This window comes from Arachis hypogaea, chromosome 18, assembly GCF_003086295.3.
Source record: "Arachis hypogaea cultivar Tifrunner chromosome 18, arahy.Tifrunner.gnm2.J5K5, whole genome shotgun sequence".
Lineage (NCBI taxonomy): Eukaryota > Viridiplantae > Streptophyta > Magnoliopsida > Fabales > Fabaceae > Arachis > Arachis hypogaea.
The window spans coordinates 13,673,752-13,699,831 of record NC_092053.1 but is presented as its reverse complement, the minus strand read 5'-3'; the positions used below and the strand labels follow the sequence as shown (position 1 = coordinate 13,699,831).

Here is a 26,080-nt window from a genome sequence, read left to right as displayed (position 1 = left end):
TATTTTATTATTAAATATATAGAAGTCGTCATAATAATCTTGCTATCAGAGTGGTGCATTCAGAAGCGTGACATTCTGATCGCATGAATTGAAATTTATTTAGTTAAAATTTATATCCTTGAATTTTTTTTCTACTCAACTTTAATATTTACTAGTAAATTGAAGAATTTCTAGACATGTATTTTGATAATTAGTTTTCAAATATAAATTAAATTACAAATCAATTAAAACAATAATACATTTTGTAATTTTATTTATCTAAGTAACTAACTTTATTATTATTATTATTATTATTTGAAATTAATTTTTGGTCTTTCTTTTATTAAATGATTGAATAATTATTAAGTAATTTATAAAATATATAATGAGGATAAGAGATTTGGTCCATCATTTTTTTTTCTAAAATACAATTTGTCATACATAATTCATAAAAAAATATGTTTTACTTTTATTATTAATTAAAAATAATTGTATTTTATCTAAATTAAAATACAATTTTTTATTATTATTATTATTATTATTATTATTATTATTATTATTATTATTATTATTATTTTATAAAAAGGTGAATTAATAACTATATTTTCCTGTAATATTATTTAATATAATAAAAAAATTAATATTTAATATTATTTATTTTTATATGCTTTGATATGTTTATTAATTTTTTTTATTATTTTTATATGTTACATGTTTGTCCCACTGCTTAAAATTTCTGAATTTGTCACTGGCTATATATACATGAAAAAATAAAAAAAATAACAATTCGTATAAAATACATATTGAAATATAAAATATACATTGAAAATAAGTTAAACATTGCATGTATTTATACATAAATACATAGTGATTAATAATTAATTTTTATGTACACATACTATTTTTATTATAAAAATTGTTGTTATGTTATATAAATTTTATCCCGACTATCAAAATTTTCTAATTCCATTAGTGACATATATAGTCTTTTCTGTCTTCTTCTATTTCTTTTAATTTGTTTTTACTTTATTTTCATTTATTTTACTGTTACTCTCTATATGTTTATTATATTTCATTTTGTCTTAGTCTTCATCTCATGGTTATCTTTTAATTGTATAAAATTGAATAGTTTCTTTCAATACATGCTTAAATATATTATTGATAAACCCAATTTTGTGGTTTACCTTGTGCTTAATTTAGAGGATTTTATCAACTTATCTCACATTTATTCAATGAAATAGCATGGTTTTGTAATTCTCCCTTAATTTGTGCTTAAGTGTAAAAATATGCTTTTTAGGCCTTAAAATTGGTGATTTTAATTCACTTTAATTTCATTTGATGCCTTGATGTGTTTGTAGAGTGATTTCAGGTTCATAAGGCAAGTATTGCATGGAAGAAGTAAAGAGAAAAGCATGAAAAATGGAAGAAATGAGCATTTGGGGAATTAAGGGCCACGCGCACGCGTCATCCACGCGTACGCGTGAGTTGAAGATTTGCAAGCCACGCGCACGCGTCACCCACGCGTACGCGTGAGGAGGAATTTTGGCCAGCGACGCGCACGCGTGACGCTGATCACGTGACCTCATTAAAGTAAATTCGCTGGAGGCGATTTCTGAGCTTCCCAGACCCAAAATCCAACTCATTTATGAGGGTATTTCATGCAGAATTCAAGCTTGGAAAAAAGGGGAGCACTTAGTTGTAGGATTAGCATCATGTAGGTTAATTTTTAGAGAGAAAAGCTCCCTCTTCTCTCTAGAATTAGGGTTCTTAGGGTACCTTGCATCTTAGATCTAGGGTTCAATTCTTGTTTTTCTTTAATTTTTCTTGTAATTTCTTGTTCCTACATCTTATTTTTCTTAGTTGTAAAATTTATATTTCTTGAAATTTATTATGCTTTCCTTTTATGCCTTCCAAGTGTTTGACAAAATGCTTGGTGGGATGTTAGAGTAGCTTTTTGAGCATTCTTGGCTTGAAAAGAGGAATTAGGTAATCTTGAGTCATGAATACCCAACTCATGTTGGTGATCTAGAGTTGTTAGCTAATATTGTTTCCATTAACACTAATCTTTTGCTAATTCAATTAGTAAGTTGATTAGGAATTTTGGATTGAGATTAGCTAGTCTTATTTGACTTTCTCTCGTGTGAAGATAACATTGTACCTTCTTCCATTGTTAGGGATGACGAAATAGGATAAACTCTTGTTAATTATTGTTATTAGTGACTAGGATGGAAAGCGTATACTCTCAATCCTTGCCATGAATGTCTCTCTTTATTATTTGCTTTCTTTAATTGTTTACTTTACTTTTCTTGCCATTTACTTTCTTGCCCCTTTTATAAATCAAACTCCCTCCCCTGCATCTTCATAGCCAATAATTGACTACTTCATTACAATTTCTTGTGAGACGACCTGATGTTTAAATACTTCGGTTAATTTTCATTGGGTTTGTACTTGTGACAACCACTATTAAAACTTTGATTGAGCATTGCTTGTCGGTTGGGAACTATACTTGCAACGAACTTATTTCCTCTAACCGAGAAAAAATTCTTAGCCGACAGTTTTGCTCTTTCAATTATCTATTATAACAATTATTAGGATAAAAAACAAAAATAAATTGAATATATAATCTAATTTAAATTTAAATTAAAAATAAATGAATTATCAGAAAATATCTAATTTTATTTTTAGTTTTTTTTTATAATTTAATTTAATCGTATAAGTTTTTCTATAGAGACTAACATCGTTGATACGAAAATAGTATTTCTATAAAATAAAATATAATGTATATACGATAAATAATATTTATATAATTTCAAAATTATTAATCATAAACTATACATAAATTTCTAAAAACAAAATTTTACAAATTAATATGTAATTTTTTAATATTTTTTATTTTTCCTAAAGTTATCCAAACTCAATTGATATTTTATAATATCATTTCACAAGTTATAATATGTGATATTAATTAATGATTGTTTTATATATATATATAATGTGATTCATTTAGTGTTTTATCATTTATCTTTGGTTAATATTGTTATAACAAGAATACATGTAGCTTTATGAGAATGATATAATATGAATTTTAGTTATCTAAGAATTTACTGAGTGATTAGAGTAGCTCCACATCACGAACCAATGAATGCTAACAATTGGGATAATGAGAAAATAAGACGAAATAGATATTTGTAGAAATTACTCACGATTTGGGGCTAAATATGCGAACCCAAAAAATCTCCACAGGTGAAAACTTGTCCAAATAAAATGGACAAGAACGAGAACATAGGTATCTGCCCATGGGTAGGGAGAACAAAAAAATCCGCACCTATGGATCCTCATGGGGATCACCCCAACGAGAAGGCTAACGAAGATTTGCAAAATCTCCACAGAACGGGGAACTGCTACACAAATAAATAGGATGGGACGGAGATTGAGGTACCCATCTACGGGGACCCATAAAATTTTTGCGAAAGAAAATTTATTTAAATGTCCTTATAAATTGTGTAAGTAATCCTAATTTATTTTATTTTAATTTAGATGTTAAAAAATTTTATATATATGTTATTATGTTAAATTTGTGTTTGATTAGATATATTTAGTTGAATTGTATAGAATTTTGTTATGGTTGTGTTAATTTTTTTAAAAAATTAAAACTTAATAATATCCCTAGATACTCGCCTCTCCCGCGAGGAGAATTAAATAAGGATCCATGACGAGAATGGGGTGGAGAGGGGGTATTTTACTAAACACGGACGAGGGTTAGGGAAAGGATCTCCGCCCTATAGAGACCCATTGCCATTCTTACCCATGAAACTCGTTAATCCACACGAATATGAAATTATTAATTTATTCTAGTTTATATACACACAAATTCATTAATAACCTTAATTCCTACCTCCAATATAAATTCTTCTTTCTTCTAAACTCATTCTCGGCTTCTATTTTGAATCTCTCTCTCTAACTGAATTTTTCTATCTCTCAAGTAGGGTTGGAAGTGAGTCAAATCAGCTCATAAGCCAACTTCAACTTGACTCGTTAATAACTCAATAAGCTAAACTCATGAACTAGTGAGCCAAAGTTGAGCATGAAATAGAGCTCATAAATTAAATGAGCCGAGCTTGAGTTTGGATAAGCTCAGCTCATCAGCTCGTGAGTTGGCTCAATTATAATTATATATATATTAATGATCTTAATTATTTAAAATTTTATGTTTATTTTTATATATAATTTTGACGTAGGACATAAATAAAAAATTTATAATTTATTGATAGATAAACAATATATAAAATTGATCTTTTTAAATATTTTTTAAAATATATAAGTTATAATTTATTGATATAAAATTATAGATTATGTTCTTATTATTTGAACCAACTCGTGAGTTCGAGTCAACTCGTGAGCTTTCGGTGAGTCGAGCTTGAGTTTAAGAAATAGACTCGATTGTTAATAAGTCGAGCTTGAATTTGGTCTAGCTCGACTCACTTTCAGCCCTACTCTCAAGTTTGTCATTACGTCGCTGAGTTCTGCCACAAAAAATTCTGTTATTGGAAGATGTTTTAATTTTTTTTCTTTTGAAATTTTATTTTTCATATTGAATATGTTATGAATTGTGTTGAATTATGTTGAATTGACTATTTTGTGATTATTATATTATGATTTTTTTTCAAAATTTTTTAAAGAGAGTACATGATACTTGTGGATATATATATGCATTTTTCGAGAGGATAATTACATAGAGATTTGAGACAAAGATAAAGATAAGACGGAAGACATTTTTTTAAAACGGAAGTGAGAGACAGAAAAGAAGACCCTTCACACCCCAACAAAAATTCATTACCATCTCTAATTAGCAACGAATATCTAATCTGGGCTGATTTGAGATGGGACACATAGAATTCATCTACGTTGAACCTTAAGGTAATGAACCTAAGTCGTATTTAGGACCCTAACAATAGTTCTATGTCGATTTTGCTCGCTTAAGGATCTTATTGGGCACAAATATATTTTGAATTAATGTTTTGAGTCATTACTGTAATAAATAGTATACTATTAAATTTTATTGCATTTAGTATATATAAAAGTTGGATATACTTACAAGATATTTTTTTTATTCAAATTAAGAAAATTTTTTAATTTTTTCTTTCTTTTAGTTTTAAATATTATTTACTAATATAATAATAAATAAATAATAATAATTCACATAATATATATATATATATATATATATTTATATCAAAGATTATTATATACGATAAATATTTTTTTGTAAAAATAATTTATGTGTAAATCAACTAATCTTTATAAGGTATAATTTAATGCATAATTTTTTTCTCTCAATATGGGTAAATTAATGAATTTAATATACAAAATGTGATTTATATTATTTAACATACGAAATAAATAACTTAAGCAATCATCTAGGACATAAATATAATAGTAAAATACTTACTTATTTATTAGTATTGAAAAAATATATAAATAGTATAAACTGATTTTTTTGGTTAAAAAATAATAATAAAAATTATTAATTAAGTTAATTACATAATAAAATTATTATAAATAATTTTTTAAATAATAATAAAAAATGAGATCATTATTTTTATACATTATAAAGTTTATAAAAAAATTTAAATAATAAATTAACTCTCAATAAATTATAAATTAGCTATGTCAAAAGCAATTATACATTAAATATTATTATATATATATATATATATATATATATATATATATATATTATCGATTATTAAATTACAATTAATTTCTAATCTAATTTAGGACAATTGAAATTTAAAGGATTAAAATTATTAAATATCGAATATTTTGTATATAACTATTTTTCTTTTGTTATTGAAATTTAAAAAAGGTGAGTTATTAATCAATTCTGAATTTAAATTTAAATGTATAAAAAAATAAAAAAATTATTTTAAATTTCATCTCATTGACTGGAATTAATTTTAAAATAAAAAATTATGTGGTATATTATATTATAAAATAGCGTAGTTATTTAATATTTTTAAGATAATTATTGTCAAATAATATGGTGTAAGAAATTGGTGAAAAATGTATTTATCAATGTAGGAAATAATAATTCATTTTTCATAAAATAAATTGTATATTGAATAATAAAAGTTATTATGGTTTCTCAACTCTTCACACAAACTAATATTTAACGATGGTATTTTGGTAATATTACCAAGGAATATTAATTAATTTAATAATTTTTGTAATAACATAGGTCTATAAATTTGAATACTTGAAAATTATATCATAAAATGTAAAATTTTAATTGGTAACAATGTTGACCATATTATTTTGACTTTAAAAATGAATATGATACCAACAAATAGAACTGTTAGAGATAAATTTTAATAAAGACAAATCTCTATAAGTATTGCTATCAATGAGAAATTAGTCTACTTTAAAGACAAATACTATTTTTTTTTTTTACGATATTTTCTAACTCGGTAGGTCAAGAACTAATCCACCATAAATTAAAGCTCCATTTATTAAAAATTTGTCATTAGTCAATGAATTATTACGTACACAATGTAAAATTTAAATCTTTAATACTTACTTAAATAGACAAGTGAAATAATTACTCAACTTACCTTAATTAATCAAGACAAATATTAATTATTTTTAATATAAAAAATTATTAAATTTTAGTTTTAATTCTAATTTTGTAAAATATTTATAGTGATAATTATATATATTTTTTATTTAATTTCTTTTAATAAAATTTTTTATATATTTTTATGTATTATTTCATATCGTATATAGAAACATACACTAATTTGGAAAAAAAATATAAAAATGAGAATTAAACTTAGAACTCTAAATTTAAAAACATACGATATGTTATTCGAGTTATAGTTAATTGTATATACACTAATTTAAAAAAAATGTAAAAATGAGAATTAAACTTAGAATTCTAAATTTAAAAACATACTATACGTTATTTGAGTCATAGTTAATTGACGTAATATGAAGTTTCTTAGTATACGTAGAAGTTAGCAAAACTAACACAAAGATTATATCACTAACAAAAAAAAAAGTTTAATTTCTATACCCTAGGTATTAGTCTATTGATATAGAGATTTCTTCACATTTATATTTATTATTTAATTGGGTGTAGGTTTCTAACTTGGTTAAATCGAAACTTGATGTAATTAACAAATGCCACGTAAATTTTGTCCAGTTGTCCTAATCAATATAATATAAACTCATCAATATTATCTGGATTATTATATTTTTTATACTCCTTATTTTTAGTATTAAAAATAATAAAAAAATGTGAAAAATGTTTTTTATAATAAAAAAGAAAATTATGGAAAAATATACAAAAAGGAGTGCAAATCATTGTTTTTCTAAACTAATAACTAAGCGTGAACAAAAAGGGACAATACGAAGTTACGGACAGATAGATATTATTTTATAAAATTATGCTAGCTAATGATGATTTTTTTGAATAACATGAATAATTATTAATTAAATAAAAACATATGATATTTTTAAATTATTTATCTAAATTTTAATATTAAAATAATTATTCGTACACCTAGTAAAATAAACATTTAATATATTTACTTTTTATTTAATATTTTATAAAATTATTGTTTATATTATTTAGTATTTTTATTCTCTAACTTTTCTTATTTTATAACTTTGGTCAAAAGTCAAAACATACACATATATAATATATATATATATATATATATATATATATATATATATATATATATATATATATATATATATATAGGGGAGAGGGATGGGGATTGTAAAATCCAAATTGGTAGTCAGTCTGTAGAAAAAGCCCACAGAAACAAACGCAGACCAAATGAACAAGCTGATCTGATCGTAACAACGTTGTATTCATGGGCCTTAAAAACTCAGGCCTTTAACTCAAACATGCAAGGCCGAAAATGAAATGTCATTGCATTAAAAACTACCCCAACTCCTGACCATTTCTCTAAATGACTGCCTGTCGCTTATCAAAAACAAAATGTCATTGCAAGTGCAACCCCTGTCGATTGAGTCCATTGGACTTCCTGACCCTTCTGTTAAACTCTTCGTCAATAGATACCGACACAATCCTACATGTGATATTACTTGCTAACCTATTACTGTATAATTTGTTAAGAATTTGTTAAGGAGATATTGTCTCCTGCAGATTTAGTTGTTTACTTAATAAATTAATAGGGATTTAATTGTTCCCTTTTTTCCAAATAATAATTTCAAGTAGTGCTTAACAAATTACTTAATAAACCCACTAGTAATGCTCCTTGCACAAATGTGACAAATGGTAAATAACTAAATATCTTATCTGTGCACAGAGCAATATCAGAAGTTCAAAACAAGTGTTACAAAAAGTAGTCAATCTCTTTGGACTAAAATATCATATTAACCAGGAAGTGAGTATGTATACAAGTACAACAAATTTTTGAAGTGTGTGTGATTAATTATTAATCATTATAATAGTCCTTTAACAATAATATGATAATCATAGTCTATTTTCATTAGTTTCAAGTGCCAATTAACAATGTACACGCTCTATAATCAGCTCTATTTTCTTAGTAAAATTGTATAACGATAGATACACTTAATATGCATAAGTTCACCTCCGATAAAGTAGCTTCCATTGTGAAGAAAGAACAAATGACCAAATTTTTTGTTATTTAGTTTGTCAAGTGTAGATTAAGGATTGGGTGAATTTCACAAGGATTGTGTTGGCAGATGATAGGAAACTGAATAAATAGACATAAAAGAATATGAAGATAAAACCAAAGCAATTAAAGAACTTACGTTCCAGTGATAAAAACATTCTTTGATCTATGTAACCAACACCATCAAAGGAGAAAATAACTTGATTGTTTCTGTTATCTGTAGGACACATGAATTCTAGTTACTTGAGATCCTTGCATAATATAATCAATAAATATCGGACTATAGTTTTATCTAATGAGTAGCTTGTAGTGGAAAGACACAATAGACAAATGAAAAAACAATTCATGACCAAAAAAAAAAAAAAAAAGGAAAGAAAAAAAAAAGACTGATCCTCATCTCACAATTTCTTGTTAGAAACATAATGTACAATATAACATGATATTGCTCATCTCACAATCAATGGAATCACAACAACACAACAGTTGAACAAATAAAACACCTATTTTTTGTACACTAATCCCCCCAAACCTTAAATCTTAGTCTACCATAAGAACAAAATAAATCATGCAATTGCAATGCATTCCTATGATCCCATCCATGGTTTTAAATTGCAATTGCACTCTGGATTAGTTTCATTTGGTTCTAGAGCATTGCTAGTAGGTGACACTATCTGAAATTGTTATTTAGAAAAATGGATAATTAAACTCCTATCAATTTATTAAAAAAAAAAGTCTAGGGCCAGCAGTTTTATTAAAATCTAGTTAGCAAAAAGAAGTGAGTAATCCTACACGGAAATACTAAATAAGTAAATATAGATGTAATCTCACACTATTAAAAATATTAATGATAACTAATTGATAACTATAAATTACAAAATTTGCTGTCCTAGCATTCCTCTTTATTAAATAGACAAAGATGAAATATCTCTAGCCAATTATACCATGACACATTAGCAAGTAACATTATACATAAAATTGTATTGTTATATGAGAATTTAATGAAAAGTATAGGTAGACAATAAAAATGCTATACAATGTGAATAATGGATATATCGGATGTTCAATTTACTAAGTGTGTGGATAATTATCCTAATATTAAGATTTAAGTAGATAATTTAGAGTGTAATGTATTTTTACTTTATTAGGCCAATTTTAAAACCTATTATTCATGTTATTCACAAAAATTATTTTCTACCTAACAAAGTCTTTACCAAAAGACCAAGATGTCCAACGGACTTAATTAACAGAGTCGTAATGGTATTTTGCTTTCGGTAAGGAGCGAATAGTCATTTAGTTAAATAATTAGGGGTTAGGATGAAGTTTTATTCAAAAAACAAAAGAAACATCTAAAATAAATTGAATTAAATTATTTTATTAAAGATAAAAGTTGACGTACAGTTATTTTTATCTGAAATTAATAATTAAGAATCAATATATAATAACTGAGTCAAACTTTGTTGTCAATTTAAAGACTGCAAGTAATTCGTAAACAAAAAAATAGAGGCATGTTGATATCTAACAGATTTAAGGGTATAAACTGCAGAATTCTGTATGTGCAGTTCTTGAAGAAAACAGAGAAGTAGAATTAAGCAACTCAGTTAGAAGAAGAAGATATTATGAATTTATAATAGTAATATAACAATTGTAATAAAGCCTGATAATTTATCTACTTTTGATTTTTGTATATAGTAGTACATACATGCCATTACAACAAAGAGTTAATTAAACTCACATTGCTCTAGCCACCACCGAAGCCGCCGCCACCACCTCCGCCGCCGCCACCATCTGTACCACCACCGGCACCACCGTCTCCGCCAAGTCCACTAAGACCAGATCTTCCGCCTCTGCGGCGGCGGGGATCGTCATCATCATCACCACAGGAAAATATTACCATGGATATGATCCAAAGCGAGAGAAAGAACATTCCCAATAGAGATAAGGCTCCTCCAGAATTATGCGTACCATCAACAATTTCGACCAATTCTCTGCTCATCTTTCAGCGATCCAAATCCAACCTTCTCTTGCAGAATTCTCCAGATCTTGATGCGTCCTCGATAACCACAAAGTTTGCTTAGCTACCATTTCCTACGTCAAAAAGGCCATACTCCGTTTTAATAATAAGAATTATTTGTATGTTAATTAATTAATTATATTCCCTGCCTCCTTCCATCAAATTTTAAATAAATTTGTTGCCTTTACAGTTTACATAGATGGAGTGGCGAATCTTAAGGAAAACTTTAATATATAATGTGTTTCAATTGTTTTTAACTATTCATTTTAATTATAAAAAATATATATAAGATATATAATTAATATTAACAATTAAAATTTATTAAAATACTGGTGTAGAAGTATACTTAAAAATTTTCTAATCTTATATCCTTTATAGTACACCTTTTCATAATAAAAATGATTAAAATAATAAAAATAAAAAATATACTTTTTATAATAATTAAAATCATCTTTGAAATATCACTCGTTTTATAAATTGATCTCCAAAAAATGTTTTAATTAAATTTATCTTTTAAAAATTTTAAATTAGTTACGTCAATTTTTCTGTCGGTCACTTATGTTGTTAACAACGTCAAAATTTGCTGAGGTGGCACATTAAATGACACCATCTCTAAATTTAGAGTTGATTTAATCTAATTTCATAAACTTATTGTTAGAAGCCAATTAAGACCGGTAAATATGTGTTGTACTATCATTTAATGTACTATATCAGCAAATTGTGACAAAATGACGAAATGACTGATATGATCAACTTAAAATATTTGAATAGTGAATTTAATTAAAAAAATCTTTGAAGTCTAATATAGAGAATAAATAATCTTTCATGACAAATTTAATCATTTATTTCATAAATAATATAAAATAATGCAAGTATTATTTTTGTATATATATTTAGTCTAGTAAAACTTATATTTATTTTTTTAACCAACTTGAGTCAATAGAGTAATCAACTTAATTATCAGTTTAAACAAGTGTGGTAGTTTAAATCTGATGTTGTGTATATATCAATCATTAACAAGCAATTAATCTTTAAAAAATTTTAAACCGGTAGCAGATTAATTCTTCTCTATGAATAAGAGAAATACCCTTAAAAAAACTTAGACGATTATTTTAATTTTGTTTATAATTTATCAAATTTAAAATGATATAAAGATAATATAGTATTAGAAAGAATATTGTAGAGCTGGATTGGGTAGATAACTAACCTAAAAGTAGCCACAAAGGTGTTTTGGTATTCAATGTATGATTGTGTGAGGCAACATATCTAGGATTGAGGATTTAGATGCTAACATTTGGCGGTGAATGGAGCACTCTTTGTAACGTGTTACAACTTTTTCTTTTTTCCTTTTCTCTCCAAAATGGTCGATGAATCATGGGAACCACGTTGCAATGTTATGAGGAAGTAGAACCCATCAAACTATATACATATATTAATATATAGGCAACTTTTGTCTCAACCAATCAAGGGTAAATGAAAGAATCCATTATAATATTTAAAACTATGAACTAATTTGGAAGAAACAATGGCCTTTTGGCTTGATCATGTTAAAGATTGATGTAATTTTACAAGGACAATCATTTTCTGTGTTATTGGAACAATTTGTTTCATTTACAATGTACAAAAAGTAACCATGTTCTATTGTTTTTTACAGTTGAGATGTGAAAGAGACTCATATTACTGATGCAAAAATCAGATTTTACCATGATGTTCAAGCTTCTGGAGTGCTTGTCAGTAGTTCCTGAGAGAAAAGAAGGACTGAATATTAGCAAAGTTTAGAAATTAACATATAATACTTGTAAAATAATTAACAACTATGCATAATTACCAATTTGTTTGCTTTTTATTTGGTTAACTATAGTTTGAAATAGATATTATAAGTTACTGAAAAATTACCTTAGGGAGCCTCTGATGTCCATGATGTACATTAGAGGATTTAACAATTGTTTCCCACTTAGGATACATTGATGAAGCTGTCTTATGAGTTTGACTTCTTGCACAAGTGTTTGTAGCAATGTTGTTTGTTCTTGATTGCAAGTTGCTTGTGGAAATTGTAGGTAGAGTGCGCTTAAGCCAAGACTCTGATGGAGCTTTCAGTGAAGGAAGTTCAAGTGAAACCTGCATATAGCTTGAATCATCATCATCATCTGTTTCTTTTTGGCCTAACTGAATAACACATTGGCCTTCTAAGTCAATTTTCCCATCTTCTCCAACTTTGGTAGCAACTTCTGTTGAGTTCAACTTCTTGGAATGTTTTGTCATTTCTATTATGTTCATATCACTACTAGAATTTTTAGAACTATCTCCTTTGTGGATGGTTTGATTCTTTACTTCAGAAGAGATTGAACTTGAATGCGACTTAACCTTGCGCAAAGAATCAACATATAGAGTTTTCTCAACCACAGGGAGTTCACTGGTTGATGATGGTTTATTGCAGCCTCTACAATGATGTGGATCAGTTCCATGTTTAGATTTCTCAGAAACACACAAGATGTCCTTTACTTCTGTGAAACCAGGTTGAGAATCTAATGACTTTTTCCAAGGAAAAGAAGTTTTAGCATGCTGCAAGAATAAGAAAAGTGAAAAATCAAGAATTGAAAGAAAAGCTGATAGTAGAAAGTTAGAAACAAATTAGTACCTCCTTTATAGTTTCACAATGGGAAGCAACTGATTTTGCTTGCATTCCATGAACTGCAGAACTTTGAGTCTTATCCTCATTTCTTGATCCTCCAATTGGACTAAGAAGGCATAGCTTAGGAAACAATCCACAACCAGTGGCCGTGAAGTTTTCGGCTCCATTGCAGTCTCCGGTTTTATCTTCGCCATAACGAGGCAGAGCTTTAGGCCTATGCTGACTAAGATGCAGGGAAATTTCTGGTCTCAAAACTTTCTTCACCTCTTTTCGTTGTTGTTCTTGTCCTACAATTGTCTTCCTGAAGAATGATGCATATGGCTGTGTTCCGGATGTCAAGGCCTTTGCTGCCGGCAAGAACCTGTCGATTATGAAATCGCGATTGCTGGACAATGATGATAAGCTTCTAGATTGTTCCAGGACCTCTTGATCATCAAAAACACTAGTAGTGCTCATGAAGAATGATTCAGTCCTTGAAAGTGTCTCAAGAGCATCTACAAAATTCTCATCATCTGAATCAGAACCTGCTACCTTTTCGTTTTCCTTAACTTCCTCTTTGTCCGAAATCCTTACAGAATCAGAAACATTATTGCTTCCACAAGTCGAAACTGCATCAAAACATTGCTTCCTATTTACCTTTGAAACCTTCCCTGGTGGAGGATTTGGAGTGATTAGACCATGTTTTTGTGAATTGCTCTGTTCTTTTGGTTTTCCAGGAGCTTTTTCCCACACAAATGGAACAGCACCTGCAGTTCTAACTGGACCTGACTTTAAATCTGATTTGTATAAAGGTGGAGAGGGTAATCTTGTTGATGAATTGCTATCTCTCTTGCTCCTTTTGGAGGACTTTGTCGATGAGTATCGCCGCACCGATAGAAGTGGCTGGCTAAGGTTTAACTGTTTTTCTTCCATTAGATCTTTGAGTAACATGTAGTGTAGTTTCTGCAGAACTCAGAAATCAAATGTAATTTGAAAATCAAACTAGGCATTTCCCAGCAACATGTAACAAATTTATCAAGAAAATTAAAATGATATTATGTTTTGGTTATAGATGAGTTCACATTATATCATTCAGCTTTGTAAATTGGTGCTATAAGAAAATTGAAAACAATATGGAATTGAAATTGGAAAAAGAATCCAATGCAGCAGAGGATAAAAGACAAAGGAACAGTTTCAAGAAAAAGAAGCTGCAGAATTTCAAGATTTTGGTCTTGTATGAGAATCAGAATCAAAACAAAGCATCAAAGAAATGCAAATTGCAGTTCTAATTGAGCCAAGACTATAGAACTTCATTGGACAAGAATTGTTACCAAGAAAATTCTGAATGCTGCATTGCAATTTAGAACCTAGAAGCATTCTCTCATTCCAAATAGAAACATGTGTTTCTTCTTATAGATTCCTTAATGTACAATCATCATCATCATCATCGTTTTACCAAAGCAAGAAACACCAACTAACACACTAACACAGAAAAAGTGAAAGAAAGAAAGAAAGAAAGAAAGAGAGTTTTAAGGGAAAGAACCTTTTGAAAACCTCACTGCTTTTTCTTCTTCCTTTGGAAAAGGCTAACCCTGAAGCAGTGTCGAAATTTTGGTGTCATGCACAAGAGAGCACCAGAGAAATGAAGGCAAAGAGATTAAGAAAGAAAAGAAAGGAATTTTTTGTTTTTTTAGAATAAACTATTTTGTACGCTTGTGTTTATAATACCATATACTTGGTTGGTTTCACAGGTAAATGCATAATAATGGTTCCTTTTTATTCAATTCAGCATTGAATTCTTTTGTGTGCAGACCAAAATAACAGAATGTAACTTATGTATAAGCACATTATGTTCTGATTAATTTTAGCTAGGTGCCACGTGGCGTGTGGGATCGTGTAACAATGAAGGTGAAGAAATCATGGTACAGAGTACAGACAAATAAAGTGATTGTAATAATGATATACTATATGGTCCAAGACTATGGATGAAATTAAAATTTGTTGCACAGGGCCAAAGGAAAAGACCAACCGTGTTTTACGTGTTAGGTCACTTAAGTAGTTAAGTGTATATATAAGATATGATCTTGTCCATTTCTTTATTTCTTCTTTAATTTCTTGCTAATAAAATTAGGAATATGCTAAATCAAAACTTGAAGGATTACTTTAAAACATTCCTTGTTAATATTGATATTTGATGTATGTTATACTTAAGAGAAACTACAGATTTATAGTGAGAGTAATTATACTTTAGGCCTCTTATGGGGAAAAAAAATAATTATGATATATATCTGTGCTTGGATACTATCGGAATATTTGCAGAGTAACAGGAAGGAATAAATTCTCCTTGTATGTACTGAAGGGAGATTATATATAGTTATAGTTATTCTCCCAAAATGAGAAGGATATTGCTGACATTACCAAAACAATTAATTTAAGAAAAGAACATCGCCATGGTGATTAGATTATAATTGTATAATATTTTTATTTTATCGCCATGGTGATATTGATGAAAGTTTTTATTTAAAAAAAAAAGTTTTTATTTAAAAAAAAAAGTTTTAGTTGGCACTTTTTTCCATTGATGAGAATTTTTTTATTTTAAATGATTTTTGAATTAAAAATTTAGTATTAATAAAAGAGTCAACCAACTAATTTTGTTATTTAGTATTATAGTTAAAGGTTAATTCTCTGTCTTTATTATATTTTTTCAGATTATTCTATTATTATTTATTACTCTCATTAGATATGCAATTCAATTTTGGATATTACATTTCATCTAGGTGGCTAGCAGACTAGTTTCTCTGGTCCCCTAAATAAACCTAGGTTGGAAGAAGAAATGAAAAAATAAAAAAATAAACGAACCCTAGTATGTTGTTGTAAAAATCAGACCGACCCGTTAGTCGAACCGAAATATCGGTCACCGGTCTACAAAACCGAACCGAATGGCAATAGGAATATATGGGTCTGAAAATTGGAATATATGATTGAACTAGTCCAACCCTGAATCGGACTCTAATACGGTTTGATCTACTGTTAAAAACTGCTCTTTTTGAACCGTTGAACTAGCCGATTCTAATGAAACATCACCGTTTAAGGTTCTGTGTCTAGGGATAAAAAAATCCTCCTCCTCCTTTAGTCATTTCTGATTTTTTCAGTTCCTCAGACTCTCTCCTCTCTCAACTCTCAACCCTAGGATATAGCCTCCGCCACCGCCGTAAGGAGAGACTCAGTGCTACCGCCGTCCATTGTGCTCAGGGGCCACCGTCACAGGGAGTGAAAAACTGCCATCGTTCGCTGCGTTGTAGTCGTGCTCTAAGTCTCCCCCTGTTCACTCTCACAGTCTCACCAATCGCAGCTTCTTCTTCGAGCTCGGTGTCTGACGTTGTCTTCTTCTACTCAGCCCCACTTCATATGGCTTCCCGTGGTGGCTCCGTGGACTGTGATAACTAAGAAGATTATAGCTGTTGTAGAAACTATTAGAAGCACCAAAACCCCAACAACTAATGCTACATTGCTACTACAGGAATAGGTACATTGTTTTTCTGCTTCTCAATTGTTTTGATATGTTGGTTGCATGATGATGCAGAACTACATAGGTATGGATTTTGCCCCATAATAGCATTTTCAGATTAAAATAAAATGATTAAAATTAGATCAAGAATTAAGAATATCTTTGATTACTAGTCATTAGAAACTTTAGACTTTGGATTTTTGACTATTTGATATTAACTAAGCATGCATGCCTCAATAATAGTGAACCTTTAATTTCTTTGATCTATTAAGGAGTTTACTGGGAACTAAACCAGTGAAGTTGTTATTCTCCAAGTTTCTGCGAAAATAGAAATTGCTATGACACCCTTTTTTTTTTTATAACCAAATAAACTGTACTTATCGTCTAAACAGGAGATTAACTTATAAAAATTTTAGTGATTGTAGCTGTATCAGAAAAATAAGGTATAAATCCACTTAAGCTATTATTTGATTAATCACTATTATATGTTTTAAAAATCGGTTCAAACTGGTCGGTCGAACCAATTAAATCGCAAACTGATGAGAATCACGGTTCGGTTAGATGCCAAAACCGCAAAAATTAAAAACTGGAGTTGAACTGCTAAACCGGCCGGTAACCGGTCAGTCGACCGAACCGGGACCCAGCCGGTTTTCTTATTTTGCCCAAACAACGCCAAAACGCAGCCGTTTAGCATTATGATCCCTAACCAGTAACCCTCCCAACCCTTACCAACCCTAACTCACTCCAGGTCTCCAACGGCGCAGCAGCAGCAGCACCCACTCTCTCCCTCGTCCCTCCCATCACCCTCGAGCTAGTCGTTCCTCTCAACGCCGGCCATCTCAGTCCCTCCCTTTCGTTCAGCCGCCGGACTGATCTTGACGCCGTCGCAAGTTGGAGCTTCGAAGCTCACTCGGTCCCTCACTCCTGCTCGTGCAGCTAACGTCTCAGACTCTCAGCAGTGGAAGCACAGTCGCCGGGCTCGCCTCCTGCCTCCATCGCGAAGCTCTCTTCCACCGTCGCCGGCGCCATCTCTGTTCCTCCGTCGCAAGCTCTGTTCCTGCCTCCGTCGCCAGCTCTGTTCTATGCTTCATTGCTTCTAGCTTCTAGGTATTTTTTTTTTAACAATAATTGTTGAATAATTATTGTTGAATAATCTGTGAACTTGTTATGGGTTGAATAATTGTTAATTAATTTGTGAATTACTAGGTTGAATAATAGGTTGAATAATTGTTCTTAATTAATCTGTGAACTTTGCTGTTTTTTTCCCCTCCAACCCCCCTCTTTTATCTGTTGTATTTTATTTAATTTCTTGGTGAATATATGCATGAAAATGGTGACATGGAAAATCAAATCAGAATGATATCTTCTACTCTATGATCGGAAATATGAAACACAGAAACTGTTTGTATTGGTGGTGAAATTCTGGATATGTCGTTTCCTATAATCTTTTATGAGTTGTAGTGCATCATTGCAGTATTAACTTTGACTTCATCTAGTAAGAAAAGTCTGTTCTAAAAATCAACGAGCCATTGTTCTGGGGAACAATTGTTATGTTTTCACCATATGTGAAGGCATTCTGCATTAACCATTGTGTTGCTGCTGATAGTTCTTTGAATAATCAAAGTGGTTTTGATCACCAGGAGTGGAAATAATTTAACAGTAGTATGCTTCAAAGTTTCAGAATTTTTCCTGAGTTGTATTTTCTGGAATGCGTGTTTGTTTGGTTTATTTTAAAATATCATGTATCTGTGTAATCGTATTTATAAAACAAACATAACTAGGTTATATAATGTTAATTTTGCAAGTCCAGCCCTTCTTATATCATGTTATCTGGATGGAAGTCAGATTTAGGGTCATAACCTTGATTTATCATGCATATATATTAAAAAGATAGATTTTTGTGCGATTGCTTTGCACATGTTCTTGAACACACTTTATAATGAAGCTTCTACTTCTATATGTATGTAAAACTGACCATGCACTAATGGGGAGCAAGTTGGTTGAAATTCGACATGTAATGGTTGAAGAAATCATGAAGACTTGTTGAATAATATGCTCAACAGAAGTGTCAGTTACATATCTTACAGAAGTTACAATTTATGTACTCTAAAATTATAATTTGTGTACTCTCATGCAGAGGTTACAATTGGTCAGAAGTATCTGTAGTTATATTTAGTTATTAGAAGAAAATAACTTCTATTAGGGATCTATGGTAATTTTTTTAATTATTATAAAACGGTTTTTTCAGTTCAACCACGGTCGAATCGGTTGAACCTATAAACCAGTGAACCAGTGAACCAGTAACTAGAATGGTTCGATAACCGGTTCGGTTTTCAGAACCTTGCTATGTCAACTTGAAAGTAATTGTGTGCAAAGTTTGAATGTTGTTAATTTCACATTGCAAAGTTTGAACTTGTGATTTTAATTTACTGATTATTGATTTTGAAAGTATTGTGAATATTGATTAATGATGTGTTGCTGAGTTTTTGTGTTTGTTTTACTGTTTTGTGATTTAATTTTTACTTAGATTGTGACTGCCTTAGTGATTTATTGATTTCAATTATGGATAATAGTATGAACCAAGAAACATTTGCGAATATACATCTGTGGATAATAATTTTGGCTGCTAATCTTCCCATTTTGAACGATACGGCTAATCTTAATGCAGGGAAGATGAATAACTGGTAGTGGTTGTAACGGAAGCAATTTAACTAACTTCTTTCAATGGAATCTCCTCTCTCTCTTGAATTCTGGAAACAGCATCATGGGTTTGCTTAAGCTAAGGCTTAATTATAATGCTTCTTCTGCTGCTATTCACTCTCCTTTCTCTTTCAACAATCACTCATCTATCACACTTTCTTCTGATCAGTTCAATTCTTTCCTCATTTCATTTCATGTAATCATATATTCATGTTCTTTTTCTCTTCCATAATTAGCTGCTCTTTTTATTCGTTAAAAAATTAATTTGCTTATTTATTTATTTATTTATTTATTAATTCAATTTGCATACTTATTTATTTATTTATTTATAATTATGTTTTAGAGTGTTTATTTATAATTTATTATTTTTATTATAAAACGATTTTTCCGGTTAGATGACAGTTAAACCGGTTGGACCAGTAAACTAGTGAACCAATGACTAGAGCGGTTCGATGACCGGTCCGGTTTTCAGAACCTTGATCAGACTTGCATCCCCAACCTCAGTCGCGCTCTCATCTCACTCTCACAGGCTCTCACACTCTCACCTCTCTACCTCACTCACCTTCACCACACAGTCACCGCCTCGTCTCCGCGCCTCTCGCCGGAAACTCTGCCTCGTCTCTGTGCCGCCAGTTGTTGATCGTCGTCCGCGCCCCTGCTCGCCTCCGTCTGTGTCGTCCCGGCCGTGTTGGCTCCGCTGTGGCACGCCTTCTCTGCATCCGCCTCCGCTTCGTGCCTCCTCTGTCTCTTCTTCCTCCGTTGTTGCCCTCGTGTTGGCTCCCTCCTCTGCCGGGTCTGCTCTGCTTGTGCCGGAGCCCTGCTCATGCGGCCACCCTCTCCTCGCCAGTGGCCTGCCTCTGCAACGGTGGAACGGCCCCAACCCGTCCCTGACTGCTGACTTTTGTTCTACTTCTGGCCTTCTGCAGTGTAGAGGTGAGGTTTTTTTTTTTTTAAAGTTATTCTATGTTACTTTTTTTGGACTTGCTTTTTGCTGTTTTAATGTAGGTTTAGAAGAGACAAATTGATGCTAATTGTATTTGTACTTAAAAATGATTGATTAATTTGTAATAGGTTTAGATAAATTGTAAAACTCAAGTTCAAAAAATTAATATATATTTATAGATGATGGTGCAATGGTGCATTTGGAGTTACAATTGAATAAATAACATGACTTGGATGTTAGCATAATTTGACATCAGTAACCTGTGTAGTTCTATCTTACCACATCATAGTTTAACTTGTGCATTTATGTAAATCCCCAGAGCATTATGGGCAAGGATGTGAACATAAGATGTTTGTCCATTACAAGAATGCTTAAGTTATTTGATTACTTCATGGATATGCAGTATAAACCTTGTCCACTTATGCAATACTGAAGATAAATTCTGTCATTTAACCTAGTTTTTGTTTTCCTTGTATTTCTAGACCATGAATCAGTATTCTGCATCATTGATGTACAAGGATGCGTCATGTACAATTTTCATTAATGGAAAATGGATCCCTGTTGGAAATGATATATAGAAATTCTCAATAGTCAACCTCTTATCATGTGGTTTCTTTCTTTCAGAAAGTAATGGAAGATTACCTGCCCCACACATTTAGTATCATCTGTTGTAAATGTGGATGATTTTGACTTACATTGTCTTTGCTTACTTATATCCTATGAGCTCCAAATATGGATTTTTTTATTAGTGAAAATGGATCGGTCAAAACCAAACCATTAGTCCATTTATATGATAAAAATTGTATTTGAAAAGTTCAGTTCATGCATGGCCTAATTAATAAATATGACCTCCATTAAGAAATAAATGTCCACTTTTGAAATTTTACTTTTTCATAAATAATTGAACGTGATGGCTAATGGATCAATGAACGATTTTACAACCTTAACAGATTTATATATGATATATGGATGGGGATGAGGCAATTCTAACAAAATTGCAAGCCTCATTTTTATATGGTGATTTTATTGCCTCTTAGTTGTACTTGTACATGCTTTTCATTTGTTATGCGATTTTGAAAATTCTATTTCTTTTTGTTTGGTAATGTTGATTTCTCATTTTCATATTTTGTTATGACTCATTCAGGCTGCAGCTTGGTACAATTGAAGCTGCTGAAGTTTATATTTCAATGATTTGCAATTAAAGGACTATCTTTAGCTTGATATGTCTCTTATGGGTTAAGAACTGTGGCAAGATGGTTTTAATTTCCAAACATAAAAGATCATGGACGAGACACAAGAAGATGCAGGCCCGTCAGAGCAAGGGTCCTCTAATGTTTCATGGTGGCCTTCTGACTTTGTTGAAAAATTTGGATCTGTTTCATCGGCCTTAAACAATAAAGAACCCCCTAGACATTCTGGTAATGATATTTTGTCACCTAGAAAGCATCAGAAATTGTCTGGAGCACAGGGATTCAACAAGATCCAATTCCAAATGAATTTTATTCAATCATTCCGGTGAGGATTTATTATGCCATTTTTATTTGGTTGTAGTTTTACATTGTTCAATAGTGGTTCTCATCCATGAATCACGACATGCAAGCATGAGTTGCGCGCGCGAGGCCAAAAAACTCCATGCCCGCATTGTGAAGACCAAAGGATCTTGGCACTCAGACAACTCCTCCATTCTCTCACTCTACACCAACCTCAACCTCTTCCATGATTCAATCCTCCTCTTCCGTTCCCTTCGTTCCCCTCCTCCTCTTGCTTGGAGCTCCATCATCAAGTGCTACACTTTCCATGGCTTCTTCCACCATTCCTTCTCTTCCTTTAGTCAAATGAGGGCACTTGGCATTCGCCCTAACCGCCACGTCTTCCCTTCTCTCCTTAAAGCCTGCGCCCTCTTGAAGGACTTCTACCTCGGCCAATCTCTTCATGCCTGCATCCTTCGCCTCGGCTTCGATTTTGATTTGTACACAGCCAATGCCTTGATGAATATGTACTCTAAGTTTCATGGCTTGGGGGGCTGTGCAGGTAAGGTGCTTGATGGATTGTCTGAGAGAGGCAGAGCCAACTGCAGCACCATGGCTGTTGTCACTATGAACATAGATAATGTCAGAAAGGTATTTGATAGAATGCCGGTGAGGGATGTTGTTTCTTGGAGCACTGTCATTGCTGGAAATGCTCAAAATGGCATGTATGAGGAAGCGTTGGCCTTGGTCAGGGAGATGGCTGGAGCCCACTTGAAGCCTGATGCCTATACTTTGTCAAGCATTCTCCCTATCTTTGCAGAGCATGCTGATCTTATTAAAGGAAAGGAGATTCATGGATATGCTATCAGAAATGGGTTGGATGCGGATGTTTTCATTGGAAGCAGCTTAATTGACATGTACGCAAAATGTACTCGCGTCGAATACTCGCTTCGTTCCTTCTACCTCTTGCCCAAGAGAGATGCTATTTCCTGGAACTCTATCATTGCAGGCTCTGTGCAGAATGGTAAATTCGATCAGGGGCTCATGTTCTTCCGCCAAATGTTGAAGGACAAAGTCAAACCCATGCATGTTTCCTTCTCCAGTGTAATACCGGCTTGTGCTCACTTGACTGCCCTCAGTTTGGGGAAACAGATCCATGGATATATAATTAGAATTGGATTTGATGATAATAAATTTATAGCGAGCTCTCTGATGGATATGTATGCCAAATGTGGCAACATCAAGATGGCTAGATATATTTTTGACAAAATAGAGGCGAATGACATGGTATCATGGACCGCCATCATTATGGGATGCGCTATGCATGGCCATGCTCTTGATGCAGTTTCCTTCTTTCAGCAGATGCTAATGGATGGAGTAGAGCCCAACTATGTGGCATTTATGGCTGTTCTAACGGCTTGCAGTCATGCAGGGTTGGTAGATGAAGCTTGGAAGTATTTCTACAGTATGGAACAGGAGTTTGGTATTACTCCTGGCCTGGAGCACTATGCTGCTGTTGCCGACTTGCTTGGCAGAGCTGGAAGATTGGAGGAAGCCTATGACTTTATCTGCAAAATGAGAGTTCAACCGACCGGAAGTGTATGGTCGACATTGTTGGCTGCTTGTAGGGCTCATAAGAATGTTGAATTAGCCGAGAAGGTTCTCGACAAGATAATTTTGGTCGATCCTGAAAACATAGGTGCTTATATTTTGATGTCAAACATCTATTCATCAGCTCAAAGATGGAAAGATGCTTCAAAGTTGAGAACCTACATGAGGAAAAAGGGCTTGAAGAAGACTCCAGCATGCAGCTGGATTGAAGTTGGAAACAAAGTCCATACTTTTACGGCTGGAGATAAATCACATCCATATTACGACAAAATAAACGAGGCATTGTATGTATTATTGAAGCAGATGGAAAAAGAAGGTTATGTTCTTGACACAAGTGAGGCACTTCATGATGTTGATGAGGAACACAAACGTGACTTGTTACTCACCCACAGTGAGAGGCTTGCTATAGCATTTGGCATCATTAGCACTCCTGCAGGTACAACTATCCGTGTAATAAAGAATATTCGGGTTTGTGTGGACTGCCATACAGCAATTAAGTTTATTGCAAAGATTGTTAGCAGGGAAATCATTGTCAGGGATAATAGCAGATTTCACCATTTTAAGAATGGATCTTGTTCATGTGGAGATTATTGGTAATATTAATGTAGCAACTATGGTTGAAGTCCCAGAATATAGTGGTTTTTTATTCTTAAGTTTATAATTGAAAAGAATTAACCTCCATGACCTGATCCTTTACTTGTGCTATTCTATAATCTTCTATCTCTCTCTCTCTCTCACACACACAAACACACACACAGCACCATTGCTTCACAGTATTACAGAGTCATGTTAACATGGCACCAGGACTTTTGCACTTGAGAACATTGAGTAAGTTCTGAGAGTCAAAGTTTGCATTTTTGCAATGAGGGCGTGGAGGGTTCATCCACCACATGGCGTTTTGAAGTGGGGTTTTATTTGGATGAGTTTTTGTTTCATTGTATTCAAAGTTGGACCACTCTCCCAATGGCCGTTGAAGGAGGCCACATTCATTCTCCATGTCTCCATGTGAATGCTTTTGCTCTCTGGCTGAGTATCCCTTCAATCCTTTGGGTAAGTTTCTCCCCTTCTCTTCCGTTTGAAACGCACATACACACAATTAGTTTAGAGCTTCTTACTCAAATTACGATGGTCTAAACTTCTACTGATATTGATTGATTTACTTTTAAATATACTATTATTATTTTGAGAGAGAATACAGATTTATAGTGAGAGACAGAGTAATTAAAACTTCGGTTTCGCTATAGAACCAACTAGTAGTGTAGCCAACTAGAACCAAGTAATTGAAAAACAAAAAAATTGGCTTGAGTTGGCTTATACTGTAGTTAGATCCCTAGACATTTTCTTAAAATTTAGGCCTCTTGTCATAAACAAAAAATAATTATGATTTATGTCTGCTTGCCTGCTTGGATACTATCCGAATAGTTGCAGGGCAACGGAAAGGAATAAATTCTCCTTGTATGTACTGAACGGAGATTATATATAGTTAGAAGGATATTGCTGACATTACGAAAACAATTAATTTAAGAAAAGAAACATCACACTGGGGATTTGATTACAATTGTATGTTATTTTCTATTATTATTATTATTATTAATTACGCATGCATGTGCCCACATCTGCTACAAAATTTCTAAACAATTTGATTTTACTTTCTACAGGTGTCATGAAATATAGCACGTTACCTTGCTCGGGATCATACACGAGATGGTTTCATGATTCACTTCACATGTTAGTGACCACACACATACATTGCACTAACGAATTAAAAAGTAACAACATATATAATTTACCAATTATGGTAGGTGTACATCAAAATCAGTCATTAAAATTAGCTACTAGAGTAGAATACATATTAGAATACAAAATACACATTAAAAATGAGTTAAACTATATATATAGTGTATATAGTGACTGATTTTAGTAGCTAATTTCAGTGTATAAATAATATTTTGATAATTTAATATACAATTATTTATTTGTGTAAAAGTTTTTTATATTGATAGTGTCATATATATATGCCCTTCATGATCATACACTTGCCGCTGCATGAGTATGTACTATGTAACATTATTGTATAAACAAAAGTGATGTATAATGGATGATTTAATTATGTTTTGATGATGATATTCGTTATTGCTATAATTGTTCAAGTGGATGCGTTCTGTATATTTAAGGAAGATGAAATTATTGAAATGATACTGTTTCTTGTAATAATAATTCAGGGGGATGTAAGTGTTTCCATTAAGGAAGATGAAATTGACTTTCAAACTCAAGAAAATTTTGTAGTGATAATAATTATAAGATGAAAGTAAAAAGCAGGATTATATTTGATGTGCTACTAATGTTAAAATTTTATAGGACTATTTAACTTGATCATGTTATTAAAAACAAATAAAAATGGACTTAAATTGCATGAAATGAACGGTGTGAAATTAATTACATTATCCAATTATAATTTATAAAGTCCCAAACAAGTAAAATCAATTGATTTTTAAATATATTTAATTCTGTATACGACTAATCAAAAAATTCTTATTGGTTGAGAATGTAAAGTAATTTAATTTATATATATTATCAGT

At 31.4% G+C, this 26,080-nt stretch overlaps 2 protein-coding genes and 1 long non-coding RNA gene across 9 annotated transcripts; 1 reads left to right on the top strand and 2 right to left on the bottom strand.

The window, feature by feature from the left end:
- Positions 1-8,366: 8,366 nt before the first annotated feature.
- LOC140181591 (uncharacterized) lies at positions 8,367-10,847 on the bottom strand. Its single transcript, XR_011876483.1, has 2 exons — positions 10,381-10,847; positions 8,367-8,865 (listed from the first exon to the last, which is right to left on the bottom strand). It is a non-coding gene; the product is annotated as an uncharacterized lncRNA (long non-coding RNA).
- Positions 10,848-12,132: 1,285 nt separating this feature from the next.
- On the bottom strand, positions 12,133-15,311 carry LOC112771320 (uncharacterized). 2 transcript variants are annotated; one of them, XM_025816025.3, is made up of 4 exons: positions 14,602-15,311; positions 13,298-14,233; positions 12,556-13,221; positions 12,133-12,400 (listed from the first exon to the last, which is right to left on the bottom strand). In XM_025816025.3, the coding sequence occupies exons 2-4, from the start codon at positions 14,219-14,221 to the stop codon at positions 12,371-12,373; spliced, it is 1,620 nt and encodes a 539-aa protein (XP_025671810.1). In that variant the 5' UTR covers positions 14,222-14,233; positions 14,602-15,311; the 3' UTR covers positions 12,133-12,370. The 2 variants fall into 2 exon arrangements, with proteins under 2 accessions (XP_025671810.1, XP_025671812.1); XM_025816027.3 differs by having other exon boundaries at positions 14,814-15,306.
- A 1,058-nt stretch (positions 15,312-16,369) lies between these two features.
- On the top strand, positions 16,370-24,182 carry LOC112771318 (putative pentatricopeptide repeat-containing protein At3g23330). 6 transcript variants are annotated; one of them, XM_072226291.1, is made up of 4 exons: positions 16,410-16,796; positions 17,527-17,885; positions 19,447-20,411; positions 21,566-24,182. In XM_072226291.1, exon 4 carries the CDS (start codon positions 22,023-22,025, stop codon positions 24,096-24,098), a length of 2,076 nt encoding a protein of 691 aa, XP_072082392.1. In that variant the 5' UTR covers positions 16,410-16,796; positions 17,527-17,885; positions 19,447-20,411; positions 21,566-22,022; the 3' UTR covers positions 24,099-24,182. The 6 variants fall into 6 exon arrangements, with proteins under 6 accessions (XP_072082396.1, XP_072082392.1, XP_072082393.1 ...); XM_072226292.1 differs by lacking the exon at positions 16,410-16,796 and having other exon boundaries at positions 17,468-17,885; positions 19,447-19,674; positions 19,874-20,411; XM_072226293.1 differs by lacking the exon at positions 16,410-16,796 and having other exon boundaries at positions 17,499-17,885; positions 19,447-19,674; positions 19,881-20,411.
- The last annotated feature ends 1,898 nt before the right edge of the window (positions 24,183-26,080 follow it).

Bases quoted from the DNA above. Each gene is read 5' to 3' on its own strand.
- LOC112771320 (XM_025816025.3), bottom strand. From the start codon at position 14,221: ATGTTACTCAAAGATCTAATGGAAGAAAAACAGTTAAACCTTAGCCAG. The intron at 13,222-13,297 runs GTACTAATTTGT...TTATTCTTGCAG, and splicing joins ATTGTGAAACTATAAAGGAG to CATGCTAAAACTTCTTTTCC. The intron at 12,401-12,555 runs GTAATTTTTCAG...CTTTTCTCTCAG, and splicing joins GACATCAGAGGCTCCCTAAG to GAACTACTGACAAGCACTCC.
- LOC112771318 (XM_072226295.1), top strand. From the start codon at position 22,023: ATGAGTTGCGCGCGCGAGGCCAAAAAACTCCATGCCCGCATTGTGAAG.